General features: G+C 51.6%; 5 protein-coding genes across 5 annotated transcripts; 2 read left to right on the plus strand and 3 right to left on the minus strand.

The window, feature by feature from the left end:
- The first annotated feature begins 4,155 nt into the window (after nucleotides 1–4,155).
- On the plus strand, nucleotides 4,156–11,938 carry BJX67DRAFT_240137 (putative sensor histidine kinase/response regulator). The gene is made up of 6 exons (XM_071026077.1): nucleotides 4,156–7,212; nucleotides 7,275–8,462; nucleotides 8,566–9,043; nucleotides 9,099–9,165; nucleotides 9,304–9,639; nucleotides 9,697–11,938. The coding sequence occupies exons 1-6, from the start codon at nucleotides 4,298–4,300 to the stop codon at nucleotides 11,682–11,684; spliced, it is 6,972 nt and encodes a 2,323-aa protein (XP_070882620.1). The 5' UTR covers nucleotides 4,156–4,297; the 3' UTR covers nucleotides 11,685–11,938.
- Nucleotides 11,939–12,419: 481 nt separating this feature from the next.
- Nucleotides 12,420–13,819, minus strand: BJX67DRAFT_240151 (allantoicase). Its single transcript, XM_071026078.1, has one exon. It carries the CDS (start codon nucleotides 13,754–13,756, stop codon nucleotides 12,635–12,637), a length of 1,122 nt encoding a protein of 373 aa, XP_070882621.1. The 5' UTR covers nucleotides 13,757–13,819; the 3' UTR covers nucleotides 12,420–12,634.
- Nucleotides 13,820–15,905: 2,086 nt separating this feature from the next.
- Nucleotides 15,906–16,753, minus strand: BJX67DRAFT_240095 (uncharacterized protein). The gene has a single exon (XM_071026076.1). The coding sequence runs from the start codon at nucleotides 16,584–16,586 to the stop codon at nucleotides 16,044–16,046; it is 543 nt and encodes a 180-aa protein (XP_070882622.1). The 5' UTR covers nucleotides 16,587–16,753; the 3' UTR covers nucleotides 15,906–16,043.
- On the minus strand, nucleotides 16,754–18,345 carry BJX67DRAFT_240094 (PLP-dependent transferase). Its single transcript, XM_071026075.1, has one exon. It carries the CDS (start codon nucleotides 18,080–18,082, stop codon nucleotides 16,922–16,924), a length of 1,161 nt encoding a protein of 386 aa, XP_070882623.1. The 5' UTR covers nucleotides 18,083–18,345; the 3' UTR covers nucleotides 16,754–16,921.
- Nucleotides 18,346–19,135: 790 nt separating this feature from the next.
- On the plus strand, nucleotides 19,136–20,804 carry BJX67DRAFT_363114 (putative serine--tRNA ligase DIA4). The gene has a single exon (XM_071030061.1). The coding sequence runs from the start codon at nucleotides 19,225–19,227 to the stop codon at nucleotides 20,719–20,721; it is 1,497 nt and encodes a 498-aa protein (XP_070882624.1). The 5' UTR covers nucleotides 19,136–19,224; the 3' UTR covers nucleotides 20,722–20,804.
- Nucleotides 20,805–21,477: the final 673 nt, after the last annotated feature.

Here is a 21,477-nt window from a genome sequence, read left to right on the forward strand (position 1 = left end):
GGACTTGGCCCAGTCTTCACCTCCTCCACCGCCGGGCAGTTATTGAATTCTCCTAGACAGATCCAACTCGACCGGAGTAAATGAGGGACTCATCTCTCGGACCACACGCTTCACAATCAAGAAGAGAAGGCCGGTGACTGTCAAGTGAGGGATGAGAAAGAGAGAACAGGGAGGCGGGCGGTCATCAAGATACCTCTTTCCAAAAGAGACATGTAATTTTATATCGAGAAAACGGAAGTATATGGTATCAAGAAAATATGAGGGGTGAGGAAGGCTTCAAGAAGCAAGCAACTTATTGCGAAACGATAGTAACAAAAAAACGTTGCACGGGGCAAGAACCTATCTCAAAGACACAAAATGGGGAATGAAGCGCAGAAAATGGGCATGAATGAAGAGAAAATAGAAAGGGAAATCTCAAGAGGAGGGGGTAGAAGGGAAGACTTTGCGGCAAGATGGAGAAGGGGAGAAGGAAACGGGAACAAGGGCAAGAACAGGTGATCAAAGGGAACGAACGAGTGAAGCGGTGTATAGGCGCTGGTGGTGAGGGACGAGGAGCTGGAGATCGGGAACTGACCTTTTTTCTTCCTCCGAGCAATGGGACCACGAGAAATGCGGAACAAGTGGTGCGCAGTTGACAAGAGGATTCATTTCAAGATCGACGGCAATTCCTGGTGGAACATTATTGATTCCTGAGGTTGGTGGGAGAGTGGTGAACGGAAAACGGGACCGTCCCTTTCTGGGGCGCGCTCCCCAGCCGATGACGTAGTTGGCAACGGCCCAGGGAGAGACTGCGAAACCGCGGTAACGAATTAGGGAGGCGTCCCAGAAGAACGCTGGGGCAGGGCAGGGGGCTGACTGGGAAGGACAAGGATCAAGCCAGAGCTGAAGAAGGCACAGGAAGGACGGTAGTGACAGCGCGACCTTGTCAGGGGAGACTGGAGACGAAGTCAGGTTCGGAAGGGAGAGTCCGCAAGGTCCATCGGCCACTTGGACAGAGCCCTCATTCAAGTATTCGCGATCTCTTCAGTCGTCAATGAGAACCATCATGGCCGCTTTTCCCATTTGAGTTCCGTAAGACATTGGGACTTGGAAATTCCCAGTCACAGGGAACGACAATGCGCTCAAAATATATGGATCATTACTTTCCTGTATCAACCACAGGAAGATTTTCTCGCGGACTATCTGGGGGTTGGCTCTCTCACTTCCATCCACGCTTCCCCTCTGCGGCTGATATTCCGGTGGTGGTAAGAGAAGCGTCTTGAAAATGATAAATTGAAGGAACTTGAATGATGTAATGGCTTGGCACTAACTTTCCTCTCCATAAATAGCCCAGTTTGTTCTTTCGATGCTGCAGACTGCGGAGAAGATGCCTGTCGTGAGCCGTGTCCTCAGACTGTAGAACGGGAATTGTTCTTTCTGGTCCACCTGTCTGAGTCTCCGGGAACAATTGCCAGCAATTTTCCCTCGATGGCTGCTGGTATGGCTGTAAGACGGCCGATTACTTATTTCGTGCTCATTCTCTCGCGAAACCCGCAAGCACCGAGGTCCTTCGTGCGTTGACGGCACAGGTGTCGACTTCTCACCTCTCTCCAGAGGGCTCAGGAACAAGGAGTCGATCACTGTGACGCGAGAGGCTGGACTAGTGTGCTGAAAATATTGCTAGTCACCTTCCTTTCCCCACCCAGAGCAGACCATGGTCAGGCGGCACCTGTGCTGCATCATCTCAATGAAGAGAGGACCTGGGGATCGAGTGAGCGGGCAAATCCGGGAAAAAAAAAAACGCCTTTAAATACTTTACAAGGACCGCCTCGAACAAGGATGAGACTTCTCACTCTTCCAGCAAACCTCGGGGTCGGCTGACAGCTGGTCTCCCGCACCGAAAGGAACCCCTTGCACGAGGTGCCCCTGGAGCGCTCCAGCCAGATCTGTCGGCATTCAATCATGGATTTCCATTACAGTATCCCGCGCCGTCCTCGTGTGCAAGTAGTTGCTCTGGACTTTCAAGCTCCAAGGGCCAGCCTAATCTTTGAACCGAACGGATCCCCTTTCCCTTCTTTTCACGGCCTTCCTGTCCCCTCTCGGATGGCATTGGCATCTTGACTTCACTCCCGCTTGGCATACTGCATGTCATCATAAACTCAAAGATCCGGTGAACACACTCTCTCACTCCGCTAGAATATTCTCGACGGTAGATTGGTCGATGTCAATTTGCCGATCCTCCTTTCCCGAGGCGCGGCATTATATTGATTCACAGACTCAACGTAACTCCGAGTGAGATTGCGGAGTGAGCCTCGACAAGGCGACAACCAGCTGGCAGTGGGCCACAAGGAATGGGGATGGCTGGTCATCTTGTTTCTTGAAGTTGGGCAGTCTTGAGTTGCTTGATTTTTTTTTGGAGTTCTCAGTCCTGAGTCGACTCCAGAGAGAAGTTACTGATCATCCCAAGAAACTTGGAATATTATTTCCCAAGCCATGCGATCCAATCGCTCGTCTACCTCATTATCCTGAATCTCAAATGGATTTATAAGGAAGCACCTCTTCGAATCTCAATGGGGATGTAGTTATCTTGTCCCTGGGAGAGGAAACGTTCGCGGAGAGTCTGGCAGTCTCTTGGAGATCCTCGTTTGCTGATGCCCACGTCACAGTGGACATGATTACTCCAATTGCATCCTCAGCACGGGAGGCCTTGGAACGTGGAACATGAAAATCAACTTCAGATGATGTCGTTGAATAGCCGTGGGTTCTACCTTAGCACCAAGGTACCGAGTGATAATCCATAAGCTTTTTTGGGATTCCCGCTGAAAGGCGTCGACTGTCCTGCACTTGTCTACGGAGGTATGCACCAAAAGTTTTGGCCGCGCTAGTAAGACAATGAATGTATCGCTGTTTCAATTTACAAGTAATTTCCATGGCGACTGAATTGGATGTCTATTATAAGGCCTTGGCAGCATGTATAATTGCTGCTTCCTCAATCTCAATAACAGGAATTTCGAAAGCTATCCAGACCACTCGTTAGTTGATCTTAATAATTTTTATGTTGTTTTGAAGTCACCAATCTTCCAGTTATCGCGAGTAATACAATTACATTTCATACACAACAGTTAATACGTGGCCAAAACTTTTGCTGCACACCTCCGTATAGTTGGAGAAGATGCTCAGAGAAATCATGTTCGAGAAGCTTGAAGATCCGAGCGATAGTAGGGACCAGGTATTCCTATTTTGATATCGTTTAAGTGGGCAGGCTGTTGCGGTGCACACCCCTTTTCGATATCAGTATCCAGCTGGGTTTCTTTGTCGAACAGGCGGCGGGCGGCGGTGGAAGTTAGCGTTATATGCGGATGCTCTCATTGTCCGCTCAGGTGCCATTTTCATATCAATGGCGGAAGAGACTCTCTTGGAGCCAGTGCAGCTTTTCAGGACTCGGACGAGGTCGAGTGTCAAATTCGGCAAGCGGACTTTGGCTAACAGCTCACCCAGACAAAGAATGGTGTTGGCTTTAAATGAGCCAGCGATGCGAGAACAAGGTGTGGCAGTAGTTTCTGTCAGGCAAAAATGGAGTAGAGCACCAGGAAGCTGCGCTAACTGAACAATAGAGCCTTGAGCGGAAAACAGGAAAGAGATTCTGTGAGATCATCCACTGAAAGTAAGGATGGCTCCTTTGGCTGTTATGGAGGGCGGCAGCAGTTTGCCAACCATACACATAAAAAACCAGGCCTTATCCTTGTAACCTCCTGAATTGGTGGGTTACAGCAGCAGAATCTGCCACCTGGGAAAAGAACAGTCTTTTTTCTCATTGTCTTGATAAAGTGTCGAACCTTACACCCTGCTCGCTCCATTGTGGCGGTTGATCTCCCGCCGAAACCAACCGCTGACTAATCTTTCCCCAATCTAGAAAGGTCCAGATTTGGTGTCAGATTTGGCCCCAGGCTGGAAGGATTGGAAGTCGACTCTGTTTGTTCGCTCTGAGGGTTTCCCGGCTTCTTGCGGGCTGCGTCTTGACACGTTGAGTTGAGCTCCCTGTATCCCCAGTCTCGTCTTCTGCCCCAAAGCTAATCATACGGATGTCCTGCAGATTCGAACGTGGGCCGCTTTTTGGTCCCTCGCACGGGCGATATCCACTTCCCCCTCCGTCCTTGGCGAAGGCTGCTTTCGTCCTGATGACCATAAGCATCCTCAATCTCAGCCTCCTCCACAGCTTCTTCCTGTGACGATCTCTATCAGCTGCTTCCCATCTATGGCCGTTTAAGTGAGGGGTGGCTGGATTAGCGAGGATATCTTGTGCACCCATTTGGCAGCGATGGACGATAGCCATATCCTTGGTGAGGACCTGCCCATCCCACCGGCGCGGCTCTTCCAAAGACTCGCTCAGCTGCCCGGATACACCTGGGATCAATCCACCGAACCTTTTCATTCAACATACAATCACTGGCATGTCTTTGGTCTCCGACATGCTGCCGACCCCGATGTTTCCACCCCGCTTGCGACCTCTTCCGGACCGTCGAGTGTCACTCGCGGCTCCCCGCGAACTGAATCGCGACCCCCTTTCCGCCATCACTGGAGGAGTAGTTTAAGCGAGTCGAGCAGTGATCTCTCACTCTCTCGAATCGACCAGGAGTTTATTTGGATCCCAGTCGTCGCTCGGGTATCGTCGCATATTGTAAGATTGGAACGCGAGTTTCATATGATAAAATCTATCGTGCAAACTTCGGATCCGGATTGCCACCATACGATACGCCCTATTGATTTGATCCGCCTGCCACCAAATCCCGGCGATCCGGGCCCCCTCCTGGTCGCCATCTTTGAATCTCCGGGACCAAATATGTTACGGGAGTTGGTCGCATTTGGGCCCGCCTGGTTTGCGGTCGGTGATAGAGGTGATAGAGGCGAGAGTGTGGAACCAAGCCCGGAAGAGCAGGTCTCGCTCTCGGCTTTTCTTGACTTCTCGATCGGTGCATGCGACTGCCTCGAGCTTTTGCACTACGGGTTGAGAACGGTCCATGGGGAAATCCGGCCGGATGCCTTCCACTTCAATCGGGAGGCCAGGTCTGTGAAACTGATGAATACAGGGAATGGTGCGAAGGCTTTTGATAACGTACTCAGCGAGGGCTGGCTGTCTATCTCCAGGGAACTAGGGGTCAAAAACAAGCTACAGTTCATCGCACCCGAACAGACAGGAAGAATGCCGACAGAACCCGATAGCCGCACTGATATATATGCCCTTGGGGTGCTCTTTTGGACATTACTGGTTGGCAAACCCGCGTTCACAGGCTCCGACCCGGTTGAAGTTGTCCAGAATGTTCTGGGAAAGAAGCTGCCACCGGTTTCGGCAAAGAGGATGGATATTCCGGACGCAGTATCAGCAGTGATTCAGAAAATGACGCACAAAGCTGTTAGTGAGCGATATCATACTATATCCTCTGTGAAAAGAGATTTGGCGCAGATATCTCGACTGCTTGGCGATGGTGATAGTGAAGCACTGAAAGGTTTCCAGGTTGCGCAGCGTGATGTGTCATCTTTCTTCACTCTTCCATCAAAGATGTTTGGACGTCAAGATGAGTATGACAAGGTTATAGGTGTGGTTGAAAAGGTGTACAGACGCCAGCAGTCTGCCTACTCGAAAGTCACCACACCACTCCCAAGCAGGCTTGGGTCAAACTCCTCCGTATCAGAGGGGCGTGTTGATAGTTTCGAATTTGGCTCAGCCTCAAGTGACTCTGGCTCATTCCACCTGAATCAGAGAACTAATACTGGCGGCGCCTCCAGCCTTGTACGTGCGTCCACTCACGAATCTCTCCACAGCACCGAGTCAACCCTTTCAACGCCAAAACCAACCTCAAGCAAAGCAAGAAGCCCCGTGGATTCGCGCTCATCATGGGATAATGCCGATCATGATACCCACTCCTCTGGTGTAACAAGTTCGCAGAGTCATGAAAATGGCCTTACTTCAATCGGCAGGCACAAAGCTGCCCAGAAATTTCGCCGCCAAGGAAAATGCGAGGTTATCACAATTGGCGGCGCTGCTGGAATTGGAAAGACTGAACTGCTAAACCGCGTACAGCCAGCAATACGCAAGCTGGGATATATCGGCGTTGCCCGGCTGGACCGGGCACGAAGGGTCCCATTTGAACCGTTCGCGAAGGTCCTTGCTAGCTTGCTGCGTCAGATCTTTTCGGAACGTGATGTCACGACAGAGTATCACAACATCGTCCGTTGCGCATTGAGGCCAATGTGGCCGACCCTACACCGAGTCCTGGAGCTTCCAGAGCAACTCATGTCACCGGGGACCAACGACAAGCAAGTCTCTCCCAAATACACGGCTGCCCAGCACATTCTCAAAGACATCACAAAAGGTGAACCGTCAAAACGCGCCCCGCTTCCGCGGCTTGACCAAGGGCAGACTTCCGTGGATTTCTTTCTCTCTAATGCAGCCTCGAAAAACATGCGTCTAATGGAGACATTCCTGGAGATTCTGAAAACTCTCTCTCATTTCAGGCTGATATGCGTCTGTATTGATGATCTACATTATGCGGATGATGAGACTATGGATTTGATAATGAACATTATCAAAGCGAAGATTCCGTGTGTCCTTATCCTCACGAGCCGGAGGCCAGAGCTCCAATCTGATGACATCAAGTCGCTCTTCGAAAACGATAATCCGGCAGTGACAAAAATAGTGCTTAAGCCACTTTCGGAAGAGGAAGTAATGGAAATAGTGGCAGCTACGATGCATCAGCCCCCGAACCCTGTGCTGACCCCTCTTGCAGCCGTCATCCAGGAAAAGAGCGTTGGAAATCCTTTCTATGTGCGCATGATGCTTGACACCTGCTATAATAAAAATTGTATCTGGTATTCATGGAAAAACTCGGCGTGGGAGTTTGACCTCGACCGAATCTTCACCGAATTTGTGGCTCCTAGATATGGTGAAGGACTCGGGATCGGCTTCATTACAAGGCGCTTGCAAGAAATCCCGGCTGCGGCACGTTCAATCCTTGTATGGGGTGCTTTATTGGGAAGTCCATTCTCGTTCTCTCTAGTGCAGAAGCTTCTCACGAGCGAGTTCCTGTACTCTAGCGAGGATGATGAGGCCGTGGATCTCACATGTCCACAAAATGCGAGCCTCATTAGGCAGACTGAGGAAGATATCATTGTAGGGTTGCAGCATTTAGTGCAAGGAAACGTTATCGTTCCTGGAAGCACTGATGATGAGTTCCGGTATGGATTCCGTTCTTGGCCTATGGTTAACGTTATTTCTCTTATATTAACCATAACCACAGGTTTGCCAACGATAGGCTTGCACAAGCTTCCTCGTCATTGACAGAGGGACGTAATGTCGAGAAGATGCATTTTATCATATCCCAAGCAATGAGGAAATATTACCACGATGGGCGCAGCCGCTATGCAATGGCACGTCATGTTGCTCTGGGCTCTCGTATTATCAAATCTCGTGTCGTTAAGAGACTCGATTACCGGAAGATCCTCTGGGATGCAGCGCAAACCGCGGCCCAATCTGGAGCGCGCCCAACTGCGCTCTGGTATTACCGCCATTGTCTCAACTTTCTCCAGGATAACCCATGGGACGATGATGAGATCGATGTTTATTATGACGAGACTCTACGCCTTCATATTGCTGCAGCTGAGATGACATGGTCTCAGGGCCAGAATACTGAAGCACTTGAGTTAATCGACAAAGTTTTCCGAAATGCGAAAACGGCGGTTTGTAAATCAAGAGCTTGGATTCTGAAAGCTAAAATTTTCGCCCAGATGGGTGACCACCCTCGCTCGATGAATTCGCTACTTACGTGTTTAGAAGAGCTAGGTGTGCATCTTCGAGAACCAACAACTTACGAAGAGTGCGACGCTGCATACATGAACCTCAAGAGCCATCTCGCACAGGCAGATTTGGATGCGATAGCCCGTGCATCTATCAGTAAGGATATCAACACGATAACGATTGGGGCGGTCATGGCGGAAGCCATGGCTGTAACGTTCTGGGATGACGGACTAACCTTCTATCGGATGGCTATTGAGATGATGAATCTTCATCTCTCGCGAGGAGGATTCGTGCAAATTTGCATTGGTTGCTCACACCTTTCCATGATCTCATTTAGCCGGTTTCGGGATCTGGATTTCGCCGTAAGGCTCAGCGAATTGGCCCTCACTTTACTCGAGCGATGCCCTGAACAGTGGACTCAAAGTCGTGGGGCTATAGTCCATAATTTTTATATTGGCCATTTGCGAGGGCCTTTGGCTGCTATCCTCCCGTCCCTTGAAGCCTCCGTTGAGACGTCTTTCTCTCTTGGTGACCCGTATGTTGCGCTCGTCGCCGTCTCGGCAATGGCCATAACCAGGTTATCCCTTGGCCATGACCTGGTTCAGGTTGAAACGTTTTGCAACGAGAGCCCAGAAGAAATCAAGGACTGGGCGAGTGATACTCGCGGGGGGGCTACTCTCGTTGCTGTGCGGTAAGGGTCACATAATTCCTCTCAATTTCAAAAGAAGGCGCCATGACTGGTTAGCTGAGATGTGGAGAATGTTTGTGACGTTCATGCTAACAATGATTCGTAGACAAGTTGCGCGAGCATTGCAAGGGAAAACTCAGTATCGTGAAGCCGATACAGTGCTGAGCGATGAGTGGCATAATACTCCCGAACACCTCGATTTCCTAGACAAGAATGCTAGCAATCCTGATCGTCCGCGTGACATATATTGTGCTCTCTCCATGATTCCATTGTTCCTTTACGGACACCATGCGAAGGCGACCGAGCTGGCTACACGGATGATGGAGAGCATTTCGAGGCTCTGGTCGGCTCGGGTTTCCTACATTGTTTACTTTTATGCGGCCCTTGCGCACCTGACGATTCACAATGAAAATCCTACTCGGGGTTATCTCGACGGGAAGCTGGACACAGTATTGAAGTACAAAGCGGAAATCGACTTTGCACGACAAGCATGCGATGCAAATTATGGAATGTGGGCATTGATGCTGGAAGCATTGGTCTTTGAAGTTCGAGATAACCACACATCTGCACTCGAAGCGTTCGAGGTAAGTTGGAATCGCTGCAACGCCGAGCCAATGTTTAACGAGAGGCGTATGCCAGGCTGCAATTGATCACTGCCAAGTCCATTTGTGGCCGATGGAGGAAGCTCTTGCCCTCGAACTTTATGGTACGTGTTACTTGTCCTACTATATGTTTCTATCCAGGCCCTCCTTAGGGAGGTTTTCCTTTTCCTTTTCCTTTTCTTTTTTTTTCTCATTGGCTTGCTCCCTGAATATGTTCCACTTTTCTAACGTCTTGGTTGTAGGGGAGTTCCTGGTCCGCCGTGGCGCGAAAAGGGCAGCTCGTTCTGTGATGCAAGACGCTATTACCGCCTGGGCCGCCATAAGTGCTATAGGCAAGGTAGCCCAGCTCTCCGAAAAGCACGAGTGGTTACTGAAGACGGCCACGTCTTCGAGAAGTGTTGATGTTGGCTGCCAAACAGTCGACTCGCTCCTTGCAATCAACCAAGACGTTGGCCAGGAACATCTCGGTGCCGGGGGAACTCAAACCATGCAGGACGACGAACGGAAACATCTATGGATAGAGCAGAGTGGTGTCGCGACGGGTGAACGCTCACTTGATATATCCGGCGTTGGGCTTGGTAAGCATTCACTCATCAGCCGTGCCTATCCAGAATCAAGCTCTAATGACGAAACAGACATTATCGACCTGTCGAGCATTCTCGAGTCCAGTCAGGTGATGTCTTCTGAACTACAGATTGACAATCTCATGACGAAGATGATCGAAATCGTCCTAGAATCGTGTAATGGATCTGACTTCGCGGTCATCGCGACCAATTTTGACAACAACTTTACCATAACCGCAGCTGGCGATCTTGAGAAAGGACAAAAGTCATTCGTTGACGGCCTCCCGTTCTCGGAAATGGACGACAAGATGGCTCAACAGATCACCCATTATGTCATGCGCACCAGAGAAGAGGTGCTTGTTCATTGCGTACTTGAAGACGAACGCTTCTCAAATGTGAGTGAGGCCTATCAAGCCCGGAACCCGCTCGGTAGGTCTGTGATTGCTTTGCCTATTATGCAGGCGGATCACCTTCTCGGGGTTATTCAGGTTGAAGGAAAGCCTAATTCATTTACTCACCGAAACCTCGTCGTACTCCACCTATTGTGCAATCAAATCGGAATTTCGTTGTCCAATGCGCTGCTCTTCCGAGAGATTCGCAAAGTCGGCGCCACGAACGCGTCGATGGTTGAATCCCAGAAGCGAGCTCTCACGCAGGCTCGAGACGCTGAGCAGAAGGCGAAAGTAGCGGAAGCGGAAGCTAAACACAACGTAAAATTGAAAGACGATGCCGCCAAAGCAAAGTCAATATTCCTTGCTAACATCTCCCACGATTTGCGGACACCGATGAATGGTGTCATTGGCCTTTCAGAGTTACTCAAAGGCACAAAGCTAGATCAGGAGCAGGATGAATACGTTGAGTCGATTCGCGTATGCGCCGACACGCTTCTCACGCTCATCAATGACATTCTGGACTTCTCCAAGCTCGAGGCAGGGAAGATGAAGATCTCTACAGTTCCCTTGAACATCAGGGAGACAATTTCAGAAGTAGTTCGTGCACTTCGCTACACCCACAGAGATCGAGGGCTTGAAACAATCGAGGAACTCGATCAGGTCCCGCCGGACCTTGTTGTGCTCGGAGATCCAGTCCGCCTTCACCAAATCTTCATGAACCTCCTCAGTAATAGCTACAAGTTCACACCGAAGGGATCTGTCACAGTTTCTGCTAAGGTTTCTCGGGAAGGCAAAGGACGCGTTCGTCTCGAGTGCTCAGTGACTGACACCGGTATTGGGATTCCCGATGAGCAAAAGCCACGGCTCTTCAGGCCTTTTTCGCAGGCGGATAGCTCGACTGCGAGATCGTACGGCGGCAGTGGGCTTGGCCTGAGCATTTGCAAAGCTATTATTGAGGATGTCCTTGGTGGTGCAATCTGGCTTGACTCGACTCCCGGTGCTGGTACCACCGTAACGTTCCACCTATCCTTCAACAAGGTCAAAAACGAGAAGCCCAAGGCATCCGGGCCGACGTCGCCTTTGGACGACAAGGCTGCTCCTCGACCCACAGTTCGTGATCTTTCCAGTGTCCCGCGCGATCAGATACGGGTATGTATCGCCGAGGATAACCCAATCAACCAGAAAATCGCGGTCAGGTTCGTGACATCTCTTGGGCTACAATGCGAGGCATACAGCGACGGACAGCAAGCGGTCGATGCACTGAGAGCGCGATCCGAAGAGGGAAATCCGTTCCACGTGGTTTTGATGGATGTGCAAATGCCCACATTGGACGGATATAACGCGACTCGTGAAATACGAAAAGATCTAGATCCCAACGTCAACGAAGTCCTTGTCATCGCGATGACCGCCAGCGCTATCGAAGGTGACCGGGAGAAATGTCTCGAAGCTGGCATGAACAACTATCTCCCGAAGCCGGTCCGATCCAACATCCTTAGTGACATGTTGGATGGCTACCTTGCGCCTCCAACAGTTAAAAAGACACATATGCCAATCCGCGGCGGGAGAGGAAGTGTCAGCACCGAGTCAGGCACGTCAAACAGTATCACATCACCTCTACCACCGACTAACTCTGATGGACACGCCCATCCCGAAAAGAACGGGAATTAATCCAGTTCTTGAAAAATTTCTCATAGCGAATAGCTACCCAATTCGCTCCACTATGCTTTTTTATCATTGTTCTCCTGATTCTGCGGCGATGGCATGATTTCTTTACTGTACAATGGGATAGAGGCTCTAGGCCATGGGTCACGATTCATCTGCATTTTGATATCCTTGTGGAGTTTTTTATTTTTCGAGTGGTGTCATCTCGATTTCATATTTTGCGCACTATTCAGATTGGAACGATGGAGTAGCTGGTAGCAGAAGAGGAATGGCAAGCCTGCGAGAGGATTCTTTTGACATACCCTGGTTTCGGAGCACAACTATTCAGGCCCTCCACCCTTCCCACTAGTCTACTCGCAAGCTCAAGAGCAGCTCGGAGGGGCTGGTGCCGGATTCCGCGCGTCAGACCTGGACGTACTAGTAACAATGTTGACGGTGAGGATGCAGTGCATTCGAGTATCCTCTTGGCTTTCCAAACACGCTGATTGATTGTTGAATGCAAGCTATACCATCATGGCCCAGCATCACCTCAGCACGCCAGTCCCGGCCTTCAGTACCATACTCTACACTGAAACACACGCACTCGCCGAGAGCGCCCTTGGCGCTCTCCTCAATTCAGGTACACGGTGCTCGATGGCAACGGGGAAGCAAGCTGTTTATGTAGCGGGTGGTGTCCAGACTAGTGACAAAGAGCCTAATGTAGCCGGGATATTTCCGTACTCCTCATTCTCCTTTTAACTACTTCCCGCAATTATTTGTACTATAGATATTGGTTCTGGAGTGAAAAATGCAGGCTTCCTCCCCACAGAGATCCACTCTAGTCTTGGACACTTGAGGTTGAAGCTGCAGCGGCCGAGCTGTGTTTAGTGGAAACACTCGACAGGACAGGGCGGCTTCACCTATTCGCAAACCAGGATAAGGTGAGTCGAAGCTTTCAAGCGCAAGACTCCGTGCATCTATTTCCCTGCGGAAGCGCTTCTCTTTCCGAAGATGCGGAATCGCTTGACACCTCCATCAGGCACAAGAGTAAGCATGACGTGCGTGAAAGTCCTCGTGTCCTCGCCCCCGGCCGCGAGGTCAGCGCTCTCAAAGACATGCTCGGTATCTGCCTGGCAAGGCTTATCACCCTTGAGTAGTTCAACCCAACCTGCATGATCGTGGGTAGGGATCTCGTCTTTACCCACGGAACCAGCGACTAGCCCATGGACGCGGACAGCACGGGGAAAGTTACCCCTGAAATCCTTTGTATCGACGACGATTTTGGAGACGGAGCCCGGTAGTCCTAGTTTCACTATGGCCCAGTCGACGTGACCTGGAGCACGGGACCGTGCTGTTTCCCAGCCATCGCCCATGTCCTTTCCGCGGCCGGGGAGGAGGAGGTTCGAGCAGGGGGTGTAGTGTTGGTCGGAAGCACCGAGGGCAATGCCGCCTAGGAGGACGGAAGAGAGTTCCTCAGGGGGTAAGTGACTCTGGGCTTGCGTCGAGGGTTCGAGGGCGGGTGGGATCGCATGGCCGTATAGGCGGAGTCGACCGAACCCCCCATCTGGGTACATCAGGAGGCGCACATGAGTGTAGGGTGTTGGATTGGCGGGGTCATAGTCGTTGAGTTTCCAGGCACGACGCTGCGAGGGACCACATGGCTGAGCGGGAAGGATGGTCGTCCAGCCTTTATAGTTCGGGTCTGCGATATCGGCGTCCTGCGCGTTGGGAGCATACGCCGCTTGAAGTTCAGCCTTTTCGCCGTAGTTGCCCACGAAAAAGCCCGTGTCAACTTCGACGCCCTGGATGGCGCCGCTGGCGACACCGAGCTTGATCACAACCCAGTCGTAGGGGTTTGGGTTATGGCGGCGAGTCTCCCACCCATCGTACCAAGCACCAGTATGGATGAAGACACCAGGACGGTTGATTGGGGGTGTAGGTGTGAGAAGGTTGGAGGCGGCGGCGAAGTAGTCGTTCGAGCAGGCGAGGACCTGGGAGTTGAGGGCAGAGGAAGCGAGGTTGGTGGTATGTGCGAAGACCTTGTCGATGTCTTCGGCGGGAACGAAGGTGACCTTGTCGGTGCTGGTGGGGAGAGCCATCTTCACTGGGTAGAGCTTGTCACCTTCGCAGAGTCAGTAGAGCTGCAGGGAAAGAAAGCAGAGGACAAGACAAACCAATTGAGGCAGAAAGATCCTTCTTAAAAGCCTGTCGTTGAGGGGAAGCGAGTGAATGATGTTATCCACAGCGTCCGACAAGCTCCGTTGATTACTCGATCTTCGTCTCCTCATCTTCGCTTCTCTCCTCTTCCTCCCCAACTCGCCATCTTTCTGTCTCTCCCCTCGCCAACGCTCTTTTCATCTCGCCTCTCAATCTCATCTCCGACTCGTCTCTTCAGTTTCAATTACCAATTGCAACTGCGACCTCTGCCCCTCCTCAGCGAGTTCGACGCCCCACCGCTCCAACGGCTGTCTGTATCGGAGATCTCCGATTATCGCATTCTTCCGAGTGGTTATGTGGCTTGGGTCATTCTGGAATTCCGAACAGAGCAACCTCTTCATAGAACCAAGTCTCTTCCATGCGTTTCGTTTCATGCCGAGGTTGAGCCGTACGGCGCATTGTGTGTTCAACATCGGACCTTGTGAAGCACCAGAGCCGATGGGATTCGGCACTCGCTCCTGTTGCAATGATCACCCAATCTGCAGTGTTACGTTGTGATGTCCTAAAGAACAGCCATTTGAAGGTTACTCTGATGTTGGTGCCTGAGTAACGAGAGGGCGCTTAATTCCAGGGGTCGTGGATGGTCAACAACAGCAGTCGAGTGGAAACACAGTCTTGAATTCGCAGGTAATAAGTGAGTAAGGGTAGTAGACGACGAAAGAAAGACATCGTCAAGGAAAACAGGAAGAAATTAGTGCGGGGTGCTAATTCTAGATCTAAGGACTGAACGCCAATAATGCGATGCTATTCCCCCCGTCCGCGCAGCGCATGGGTTGCAGATGTCGAAGCCTCATCAACTTCTCCGCCCCTCCCGCCATCTTCATTCGCTCCACTCTCATCTAGAACCTTTGGTGGCGAGCTCCTCTAGCATCTTGTACCGCCATTCGTACTGCGCAAGTTGCTTTTTCTCCCCCGGCGACAGGCTTTTTCCTTTGTCTGTCATATCTTTCTCTACCTGCTTCAGCATCTCCCAGCGCTTGATGATGCGGGCTTGGTGTTCGGAGATGGACGCAAGGTTGGTATCGTTTGACGCTAGTCGGCTATCGATAGTAGAGTGGTACGATAGTTTCGCGTGAAAGAGTGCCATATCGGATTCGTCATATTTGAGGCCTCGGGGCTCGGGAAGAGCGGTCTTGTGTGAAGGTTTGGAAGGCATTATGGATACGGATATCCAGCAAAGCGACTTGTTACTCCAGCGACAAAGGGTCTTTATGATTCAAAGCTCAAGACCTTTATTCGTCCCTCTTGATGGCTTTCCCTGGCAGGGCAGCTTTGATAGATGTCAAGGCTTTCTTGGAATGAGTGTCTTGACGAGGATGAACTGGAAGAAAGTGTGATGCTATGGTCGCAATATGTCTAAGAGGATGATGCCACCTCCGCTATGACCGGAGTGGCCTTGGTTTATATCCCTTTTGCCTCTGAGTCTCCAACTCTAGCAATCGGGGTGCAACCGAAAAACGCGCCCGATGCAACTGAGGTCAATGACACGACGGACTGAATGCAATCGCATAATACCAATCGCAGACTCTTCACCGTATACGCTGCTCTGCCAATCCGTTTCCGGCCCGTTTGTGCCAATTGCCTTGTGGCTCCCTCAAGAGCTGTCCCCTGGGTAAGGACAGCCTCGTTTGCTCCCAAACTGTGACACCATCATGGCGATTCCGGCGCAACCTGGAGCCGGTCTGGAGATTAGGATGTCCCTCTCCGCTGTCTAGGATCCGGCAGCAGAGGACGATTCGGTGAGAATATATTGCTTGTGAGAAAGGAGCAGGGTCTCAGGCAATAGCAAGAGGGTCTTCAGATCCCCAATGCAGTGCTTCGCTCGAGCAGGGCACAAACGCACATGAGTGTTGCCGAAATATCTGACAGACAAATGCAGGCATGCCCGAGGCATTTGGCCATGCGACGCGTTCTGTTACACACGCAGAATTGAGTCCAAGAAAGTCAAGGAAGGGAATATCCCCTGGAGCTGCTATCTACTCGATGAGATGATATATCAGCTTGCCAGCTCTCTGAAAAGTGACAGTGCGGTAGGCAGCTGGAGACTGCTCCCACATCATCCGTCTGCCGCAAACGAATACACCCAGGAGACGGAACTCTTCGTCTGGGGAGTAACCTAATCAACCATCGCTCTGAGGGTCATTTCCCCGATACCATCGCCATAATCCCTCATTCGTGGAGGTTTCCGAGCGGTCTGCACGTTCCCGCTGGGTGCGTTGTTGTTTTACACTTGCGGTAGTGAAGGTTCCACGGGTTAGTGGTTTCCAATCGAATAGGGATAACGGCCTGAACGCCTATGGAGCATTCCAGCAAACGCGAGGACGTTGAAATCCGAGCCCGCGGGCGACCAAAAAATCTCCGAGCTTGCCTGGTGTCTGGCGATGATGCATGCGTTGCCACCACCCGTCGCGAAACACTAACACTTAGCAGACAACTTGACCTCAACCAATTGCAGGTCAGGGAGCTACAGTACGTACTGGCCCTGCTCAAGCTGCCTGGGCTGGTTGGAAATCGAGTTCCCAGTGCGTTCTTTCTTTTGCATCTACTAGCCATCCGCAATTGAACCGCAGACGCGGCGTACCCAAGGGTTCGAGCATCGTGCTGGCGATCGATCGGAATATCGGATCGATGCCTAAGATCTTCCCAGGGTAACGGGATCAGGCCAGGGTATGGCTGCAGGTCAGTTGCTGCCTTTTGAAAATAGTAATTCATTCTCCTTCCGACCTCTGTCGCTGGAATCTAGATTGATTAGATGCTGCGCTGCATCTTAACTTATACATTTATGCATCTGTGAAGATGTGATTCATCATGTGATCTCCACACTTCGTCCATTGAGCATGATGTGGAAGCCAATTGCCCGGGTCAGTGGCCTTTGTGGAGGGGGTAGTGATTTATCTGGGGTTCAGGTTGATCGGGAAGAACGAGGCTCAAAAGGCTACACAGATGAAGGCAGCAGTCCGTGTTGGCAACCTCGCGGCTCTTCTTCTCTGCTCGTCAGCATACTGATGATACGCTAGCCAATGAACATCTTGTAGATCGCGCACAGCTCAAGCATTCCATTCCCTCCACAGGCCAGGGAACACCTCCATGATCCGATCAACATCCTTCATACAATTGTACCCGTGGAAACTGAATCGGACTCTCCCAGTCCCATTCCACGCGTAGACACCAGCCGTATACAAGCTGTTCACAATCTCGGAAGCCCCAACACAGTCAATAGTGACGTTCGCACCATGTCGGGATTTCTCCCTCGGCGTTGAACAGCGAATCCCTTCCTCATCCAACCTGCGCAATAGCTCCGTCGTTAAGGTCAGGACATGCTCTTCAATCTCTGCTGCCTCCCACTGACTGAGGAACTCCAATGCTTCTCGCAGTATATATATTGAGACGTGGCCCGGATTACCCCTGCTGAAGCAGAGTGCGCTATCTCTTGTCTCGACAGGCTCCTCCCGTTCCCAATTCAACAGAGCCTGTCTTAGCGTGAGCGAGAAACATCCGGCAGTAGCGGGCTTCCAATCGGGCTGTCGGGCGCGATTCCAAAACGCAATTGCCGTTCCCGTCGTCCCTAGAAGGAACTTGAAGCAACTTGAGAAGGCGAAATCGGCCACAGAGGCGTCAATGGGTAAGTACCCAGCCGCTTGGGTGAAATCAACCAGCAGGATCGCACCCACACGATCCGCGGCTCTGCGATACGCAGTAAGATCGACTCGAGCGCCATTTAGGTACGAGACGTAGCTAACGGCGATAACGCGGGTTTTGGAGTTGACCTTTTTCTCGAGCTCGGCCTCCTCATCGTCAGAAGAAGAGCTATATATCACTGTTGGCGTCACAGAACGCCCTAACCGCTGAGCCCGCACAGCGAAGGGCGCAATAACGCTGGAAAAGTCGTCCTTGCCGACGAAGACATTATCCCCTTTCTCCCATTGCCGAGACTCGAGGAGTATCGAAACCCCCTCTGCGACGCTCGAGACAAACCCGATGTCGTCGACCGGGACCCCCCATGAGCGGGCCGCAAGGTTTCTCACTGCGTCGAGTTCGCGATCCTGCTCGGCGTGGCCCTTGTGGCCGGCTGTCTTGTGAGCCATGTGCCTGGTCAGCGCGGCATGCTGCGACTTGAGCGGGAGAGCTAATCCGCCTGCGCAAACGTGTGTGATCGCCTCTGGCGGGGCGTCGAAGGCTGTCAATGGGAATAGCGGGGTAAGTGCCATTGTCGAATGGAACAATTGAGGGATTGGGAGTTTGAACGTTCAGTCGTCGTCTTCTTCCAGGAAGATTACCGTTATGATGCTGCTATTTATATATCATGCTTGTGAGTCAAGGTCTTTTTTGGAGGGCAGTCATAGTTAGCTTCCCACGAGTTTGGCGTTTGACCAATGGATTGTGGCCCGCCCCGCTTGGAAAAGCTGCCAGTGCCAATTCCCTCTTGTACCCGTGGACTGAAGTATTCTCCATCTCCGTTCTTCGACACAATTGCGCATCGTATTCGCCCAGATTGATTCCAGTGGGGCGCGAGAAGGGGTGAAACCTCTGAAGTCATGACGATGAGAAGGAGCGATCAACATCCAGCTCTGGGCTGGCCAATCGCACTTGCTCCTACAATCGGAAGGTGCGATGCAGCCTTGTGAGGACAGGGAAAGAGCATTCAGAATCAGAAGCAAGCTTCCGTCTCCATCGCACTTGCCTCAATGAGCAGTCCTCAGACAGAAAACAATAATGGGCAGGTGCCAGTCCCCTCATGGATTTGGGATCGATACCACATACCCATCTATATCACCGAGAACGGCACAACAGCAAAGGGAGTGACAGAACCCACTCCGGAGGTGCTTCACCACGCGTTCTGCATCTGATTTTTGGAGACCTGTGTCGGTGGAACAACAGCCCGTGCACTCAAGGAGGATGGTGTCGACATCTGGCCGTATTTTTGCCTGGATAATTACCGACAACCGGGTCGGGTTTAAACCCCCTGTTTCTTTCCTCGCTGTTTCTTCCGAAGCTAAACAACCTCGATTGGACCGCTGGCTACTCGGATCGGTTTGAAAGTACCTTCATCGGCTTCGACTCTCCGGACTAGACTGGTATCCGAAACAATCGGCGTACTATCCGAAGTCGCCGTTTGAATATTTGATTTCTTCTTGTCGATGGATACATTCTGCATATAGTTCCAACGTAGAAATGCATCCATCTCTGACGGCATTGGGCTTTTCGGAAGGATGTTGGCACCGCACTGGAACTGGGGGCATCACCATGACAGGCGGGCTCGAGGGCGGTGTATATCGGCAGAATCTGATAGATTCTTGGATAACCTCAACCAGCACCAAATTAGGTCCATTTTATAGAACAGCCAGGCACGATGTCTCCCCGGTTACGACGGCTCTGCCTTTATTGCAGGCTCTCCAGCCGCTCCTTTGCCTCTGCTACACGTCCTTCAACAGCCCCAAAACCCTCCCCCAACATCAAACACATCCGTGAGAATCCCGAGATTTACTCCCAGAACTGTCGCGATCGAAATTACCCCTCGCACGCAGACGATCCCCTCAAGATCCAGCAACTCTCTCACGAACGCTACCAGATAAACCTACAGCTCCAGCCCTCACGCTCACGGATAAAAACGCTCGAGAAAGCGATTGCAAAGCTGCAACATCCAGCCACCGATCCGAAAGAAAAGGAGCAGGAGCCCGCCCTCCGCGCCGAAGCCCAACAACTGAAGGATGAAACGCTAGCGCTAATGAAGCGGCAGACATCTATTGTCGATCATCTGCAAGATCTCGCTCTCTCCCTCCCCAACCTCTCCTCCTCGCACACGCCCGTCGGTTCCGAGCCAAATCTCGTCGAGTACCTCAATTTCAATCCTCAATCGCCGCCTACTTGGGTACACAAGCCCGACCCTTTACGATCTCACATCTCCATTGGGTCTGAACTAGGTATCATCGACTTTGCGAGTGCTGCAGCTACTACTGGCTGGGGGTGGTATTTCCTCGTCGGTGAGGGCGCCATCCTTGAACAAGCCCTAATCCAATACTCTTTATCCGTCGCACGGCGCCACGGCTGGACCCCTGTCTCGCCGCCGTCAATCGTCTACTCGCACATGGCGGATGCTTGCGGCTTCCAACCTCGCGACCAAAACAACGAGCAGCAGATTTGGGCGATTGAGCAATCCGAGAAGGATAAATCAAAGCCGCAACGATCTCTAGCTGCTACAGCGGAAATTCCTTTGGCCGCGATGCACGCTGGCAGTGACCTGAACGCGCAGAAGCTGCCCCTCAAGCTTGTCGGTCCCAGTCGCTGCTATCGTGCTGAAGCAGGTTCCCGAGGCACGGACACAAAAGGCCTGTACCGCGTCCACGAGTTCACCAAGGTCGAGATGTTTGGCTGGGCAGATAGCATCCCAACATCTTCAGCCATACCATCTTCGGACGACCTCTTTGATAATCTCCTCACGGTGCAGAAGGAGATCATGATCTCCCTTCACCTCCCTTGCCGTATTCTAGAGATGCCTACTACCGACCTCGGGGCTAGCGCCGCGCGTAAACGTGATATCGAAACGCTGTTCCCGTCCCGCATGGATGGAAACAGCCTCGATGACGCCTGGGGGGAGGTTACCTCCGCCTCCATCTGCACAGATTACCAGTCCCGCAGGCTAGGGACTCGCGTGCGCGGCGGTACACTCAAGGAAGCCCGCTTCCCGCATACCGTCAACGGAACTGCAATGGCGGTGCCGCGGGTATTAGCTGCGATTCTGGAGAATGGGTGGGATTCTGAGAGGAAGGTCGTCGTTATTCCGGAGGTATTGCGGCCCTGGATGGGAGGTGCTGAGGTTATTGGGGAGAAGAAGGAAGCCGGCCATTGAAGCCTCCCGATATAGACTCACTCCCACAAGCCTTATGTATATATCACGTGTATCATATCTTATAGAATTGTTTCCGACTTGTAGCGAACCTCATTTTTTTCATCCTCAAGACATATAGAGGGAGTAATCTCCATCCTTTTGAAAATAACGCGTTTCTGGGCAAATAATCAGACACACATACTTCCGCAACAACATACAAGTTCGGGGAGGGCCTCGACCTTTTCGGGCCCAACTCACGTCCAATGGCCAGGCGCTTCGATTTCCTGGTGCATTGAACAGCATGACGTGGCTTTTGTAGCTGCAGGATTGCTGGCAAGAGGGGTCGACATCCAGGGGCATGCGGTGCAGGTAGAGAGGAGAATATGAAGAGAGACGAATGAATATTCATATGAATCACAACTGAAAGCGAGAATCTTCGAAGGACTCGATAGTAGTCGCACTCGGGGCAAAGGCAGATATTTGTGACAAGACGAAATTTAGACGAGTAGCTTGCAACTATCGACAACTATCGGCCCGGCAGGAGTAGAGAGTGGCTCGAGGAATTGCTGTTGCCGCCCTGCTTGGGTTGCCTTCAGTTATACGGCCTGTAAGCGACGCAGACAGCCTGCAGTCGAATTTACACGATAAGCCCTCTTCTGCAGCCCAATGCTACCACTAATCATCTTCGATGGCATCCAATAATCCTGTACATTGGCTCTGAACTGCCCGAATATAACCGTCACATTAATGTAAATGCAATGACCGCCAGCAGTTTCA

This window comes from Aspergillus lucknowensis (assembly GCF_044049455.1).
Source record: "Aspergillus lucknowensis strain CBS 449.75 chromosome Unknown BJX67scaffold_49, whole genome shotgun sequence".
In the NCBI taxonomy this organism is placed as follows: Eukaryota; Fungi; Ascomycota; class Eurotiomycetes; order Eurotiales; family Aspergillaceae; genus Aspergillus; species Aspergillus lucknowensis.

Excerpts from the sequence above, each read along its gene's own strand:
- BJX67DRAFT_240137 (XM_071026077.1), top strand. The coding sequence starts at position 4,298 with ATGGACGATAGCCATATCCTTGGTGAGGACCTGCCCATCCCACCGGCG. Across the intron at positions 9,166-9,303 it reads TCTTGCCCTCGAACTTTATG|GGGAGTTCCTGGTCCGCCGT; the intron begins GTACGTGTTACT and ends TCTTGGTTGTAG. Across the intron at positions 9,640-9,696 it reads TATATCCGGCGTTGGGCTTG|ACATTATCGACCTGTCGAGC; the intron begins GTAAGCATTCAC and ends ATGACGAAACAG.
- BJX67DRAFT_240095 (XM_071026076.1), bottom strand. The coding sequence starts at position 16,586 with ATGAATTACTATTTTCAAAAGGCAGCAACTGACCTGCAGCCATACCCT.
- BJX67DRAFT_240094 (XM_071026075.1), bottom strand. The coding sequence starts at position 18,082 with ATGGCACTTACCCCGCTATTCCCATTGACAGCCTTCGACGCCCCGCCA.
- BJX67DRAFT_240151 (XM_071026078.1), bottom strand. The coding sequence starts at position 13,756 with ATGGCTCTCCCCACCAGCACCGACAAGGTCACCTTCGTTCCCGCCGAA.
- BJX67DRAFT_363114 (XM_071030061.1), top strand. The coding sequence starts at position 19,225 with ATGTCTCCCCGGTTACGACGGCTCTGCCTTTATTGCAGGCTCTCCAGC.